This window comes from Pteropus alecto, unplaced genomic scaffold (genome assembly GCF_000325575.1).
Source record: "Pteropus alecto unplaced genomic scaffold, ASM32557v1 scaffold370, whole genome shotgun sequence".
NCBI classification, from domain to species: domain Eukaryota; kingdom Metazoa; phylum Chordata; class Mammalia; order Chiroptera; family Pteropodidae; genus Pteropus; species Pteropus alecto.
In genome coordinates, this window is record NW_006431075.1 from 21,625 (window position 1) to 25,727 (window position 4,103).

At 48.8% G+C, this 4,103-nt stretch overlaps 1 protein-coding gene across 1 annotated transcript in view; it reads left to right on the plus strand.

Annotated features, from left to right (window-relative positions):
- The first annotated feature begins 3,543 nt into the window (after positions 1-3,543).
- LOC102879553 (Y-box-binding protein 3) overlaps positions 3,544-4,103 on the plus strand; it is a 1,061-nt gene continuing 501 nt past the window's right edge. Inside the window, exon 1 of the mRNA XM_006905604.1 lies at positions 3,544-4,084. Within this exon, the coding sequence (XP_006905666.1) occupies positions 3,544-4,084 (541 nt within the window). The remainder of the gene's footprint in view (positions 4,085-4,103) is intronic.

The window sequence follows — 4,103 nt, forward strand, 5'->3', positions numbered from 1 at the left end:
CAGAACCCTATGAACTAGATAGGGAAAACATTTGTATTTCCTTTCTACTTGCGAAAAGACTACATCTCAGAAAGACGATGTGATTTGCTCAAGGCTAAACGGTCAAAATTTGGCCATTTCAGGAGTCAAACCAGACATTCGGAATTAAGAATCCTGGCTCTTTTGAATGATTTTTAGCTCCCCAAACCTCAGCTGACAGTGCACAGAAGATTGCAACATTGCCCATATTTTAAACCACTTATTGACATCCATAGTATTCCAGGAGTCACCCTGGCTTTTATGATGTGTCATTCGCATGGTGTGGGGCAAGGGTAGGCATTCTCAGTGCCATTTTCTATATCTCCTTTCATTATTTCTGCATGTATTATATTAGCATTCTGTTGCCTTGGACAGTAAGAGGCACTCAGGAGGTGCTGGAATTGGTGTGGTTCTAGAAGGAGCAAGATGGATAAGTTTCTCCTTTCCATTCAGCCCATTGACCTTTCAAACAGGAACCACGAGTGAATTGGTAAGAGAAGAGGGCTTGGAATATTTTCCTCCCCTCATAAAGCTTCCCAGTTGCTTACGCCACAGCTCAGGCCTGGATGGACTCTGCTGTCTTGGGTTCAGCCCCATTCTGTGGCTGAAGTAGCAGACAGATTTTATTTTCGAATGATAATCTCATGGGTCGGACGGTATACCTTAAACCCGAATTAACCTCCATTTTACCGAGAGCGCTTAAGTAATAGGAATTAAACAATATGCTTCCCGGGATGGATGGAGAGAAGTGCAAAATAAAGAAAAAAGAGATATACAGAAGCTGATGGGTTCAATAAAAATAATACAATGACCTCAGAAAATTAAACCTTAAGCTTGAACTAATAATTCATGGCATTTTTTTTTTGACAAAGCCTGTCTTCTTGCATAAAATACACACAAACTAGGAAGGTTTAATAGATCTCCATGATGGATCCAAAGCACTTTCCTGTATATCATGGAAACGATAGGAGATTCAAGAGGACATATTCAGTCAGCTTAAAGAATCTTGTTAGCATCTTCTTTGCGCCTGGCACTGTGCTAGCGACTGTAAGGAATTCAAAGATGTAGCCATTTCAAGGGGAAAAAAGAGGCATAGACTTAATCCACAAGCACACATGTGCGGTGGCCCTTTATACAGCCGGCACTGTTCCAGGCACCAGGGTACCCAGAGAGGAAACTGAGAGAAGAAACTTAAAGTGTTCACTCATTAGTGACCTTAAAACCCAGTAGGGAATAACAGTGAGACAAAAAAAAAACCTCACACGTAGGAAAGAAGTAGAGTAGCCATTTGTAGTCAGGCTGTAAGTGCGACTGGTTTCTGAGGAGACAGAGGTCGAGGTGGACTGACGCTTCTGGAAAGGAGGTAGGAAGGGATTGCAAAACCGGGACTAGAAGGGCATGTAAGATTTATACAGACAGAGGAGAGGAGAAAAACTGCTCCTAGGAGAATGAGAAAAAGGTGAACATAGGCAGAGAGATGGGAGTGGGCATGGCAAACGTGGGAGGCAGCAAGGAGGGTAATTGGGACATGAAAGAAAGAACTGTTGCTGGCATCATAGAAGTGGCCCCATGGAGCCATGGAGGGCACAGCGGACCGGGAATCAGAGTGCCTGAATGCCCAGAGATATCATCCTGGCTCTGCACTTACTACGTAGGTGGCCTTGGATAGGTCGGTTAGCTGCTTCCTGCCCCTACTCGCTGCTCTTGCTTACTCGCTGTCATGTGAGGATACTGACCGTAGCCTGCTGCTCTCCCACGTTTGTTGTAAAAACTATAAGAGATGATGACCAGAGAAGTGTTTCTTTAAAGAGTAAAATAAAAATTAAGACCCCTTTTTCCATTTTGTATTACAGCAACATGGTGAAGAAATGGCTCCCAAGTCTACAATAAGTAGGTTTTGCTTTCTGGTTGGCTGCAGGCAGAAGGTTAGTGGGCGTGGGGGACAGGAGGTGCTGATTAATTGATACAAAGGCAAGTTTTACTCCTGGAGAGTATCAGGCCTAGGAGCCTGGACACGGGAGACACAGATCAGCCATGGAGAAATGTTTCTCGGATTCTCTGCTGGGCTGTATGAGACCATGACCTCTCTGAAAGAGGTCGCTGGACTCTGACATCAGATGAAGCAAGTGACAGAACTCTACATAGAGGCCAGTGAGGTGTGGTGGAAAGAGACCTGGACCTGGAGTGAAATTTATCTGAGATAAGATTTAAGGGTTCACCCCATACTAAATATGTGAACATAAGGAAGCAACGTCCTTTCTCTAGGCCCAGGACCCCTCATCTGTCAAACTGAAGTAAAAACAGCACCTGACCCACTTCCTCATAGAGTGGGTTGTTGCAAGGATCAAATGCACAACACGTGAAAAGTTTCTGTAAACTCTAAAATGGTAGGCCAACTTAGCTTATTTTTGTTATTAATACATTAAAACCAGTTTTCTGACCTGATACAATCGACTACTTTAGCATGCTCTATCATCACTTCAGGAAGACTATACTTCAGAGAACTAGCCGTACCTTAGCACAGTATCAGCAGGGAAGTAGGGCTGGATTCTCACGGTTTGTATATAATTAAATCAGAACCCCGATTTAGGATGAAGATCACAGGGTTAGCGCTATGTGAAAAATTTATTTAAAAATGGATCTACAGGTAAACACAAGGGCAAATTGCCTGAGCTCTGTTTTATGCTTCCTGATCATTTGCTTTATGTAGGCAAGAACACAGAGTTCAACAGGGTTTTCAGAACATCGTAGTTGCAAAGTGCTCTCACTCAGCTTCACTGCTTTACAAGCCTGATACGAGTTTAGCTAAACCTGCGCTAGTTTAGTGTCCTCTCAGTGCTAGCATTCTAGGCCTGGCAGGTTTCCTCTGTCTCTCTGCAGGAAAACAAAACAAAGAAACAAACAAAAATAAAACACAGCGGGCTTCTTTAATTGGGTCTTAATTTCACACAGTTGTTATTTTGTCTCAAGTTACAAAAAATGCCTCACTCATATAGAGGGCACACAAGGGGTTGGAAGAGGAACAGGGTTTTGTGAGAGAGTGCCCTTAGGAAGCTCTGAATCTCCCCAACCAAGGGAGAGAGATGGAAGGTGGGTCCTCTTTCACATCCACTCAAGCAAGCAACAGGGTCTTCAAGAAGACCACTCCCTAGAGCTTCATGTGTGCCCCTTCTCCAATGGGAGACCAAGAGGTGCTGTGACGGGGTGCCAGGTGCACGCGGCAGAGGCCACCTGCCCCGTCCCTGTTAGAGCCCGGTCCAGGACCCTCCCCTCCCCAGCCCCGCCCCCCACCCCCATTGAGACGTCACCGCAGCAGCACTGTTGCCGCAGCCCTGTTGCCCCAGGAGACGCCACAACCCTCTCCCAAGACTCTCCGGGCAAAGCCAGAGAGTCCTTGGCCCTGACCCATCCCTCCCAGAGCTAGGCTCCGGCCTGCAGACCTATCCCCTCCCTCACCCCCCCCAACCCCCACCCGGGACAGAGTTCCCGCATATTTCTTTGAGAAAGAAGAGAAAGGAAGGCCTCATGAGTGAAGCAGGAGAGGCCACCTTCAGGAAGGGGGACGCCTCAGTCTCCCCTCAAGCCGCGCGGAAAGATCACTTGTCCTTGGCAAGTGGAGATTCTCCCCGGGCCCTGGTGGCCAGCAACCTCAGCGGCGACGCGATCTCTGAGGCCACCGCGGCGGCGGGCGCCAGGAAAAAGGCGCCCAAGAAGGTCGTCGCCAAGGGGGTGCGTGGCTCCGTGAAGTGGTTTAATGTGAAGAAAGGATACGGTTTCATCCGCAGACACGATACGGAGGAAGACGTGTTCGTGCACCACACGGCCATCACCCGGAACAACCCTCACAAGTACCAACGCAGCGTGGGCGACGGCGAGACGGTGGAATTCGACGTGGTGCAGGGCGAGCGAGGCACCGAGGCCGCTAACGTGACCGGGCCGGCGGGCGCCCCAGTGGAGGGCAGCCGCTTTGCCGCCAACCGCTCCGGCGTCCGCCGCGGCTTCTACATCTGCCACCGCGCTCCTCAGTCTCGCCGTCCCCGGGGCGCCGAGGACGACGTCGACGAAGGCGAGGGCGGCGGCGCCGG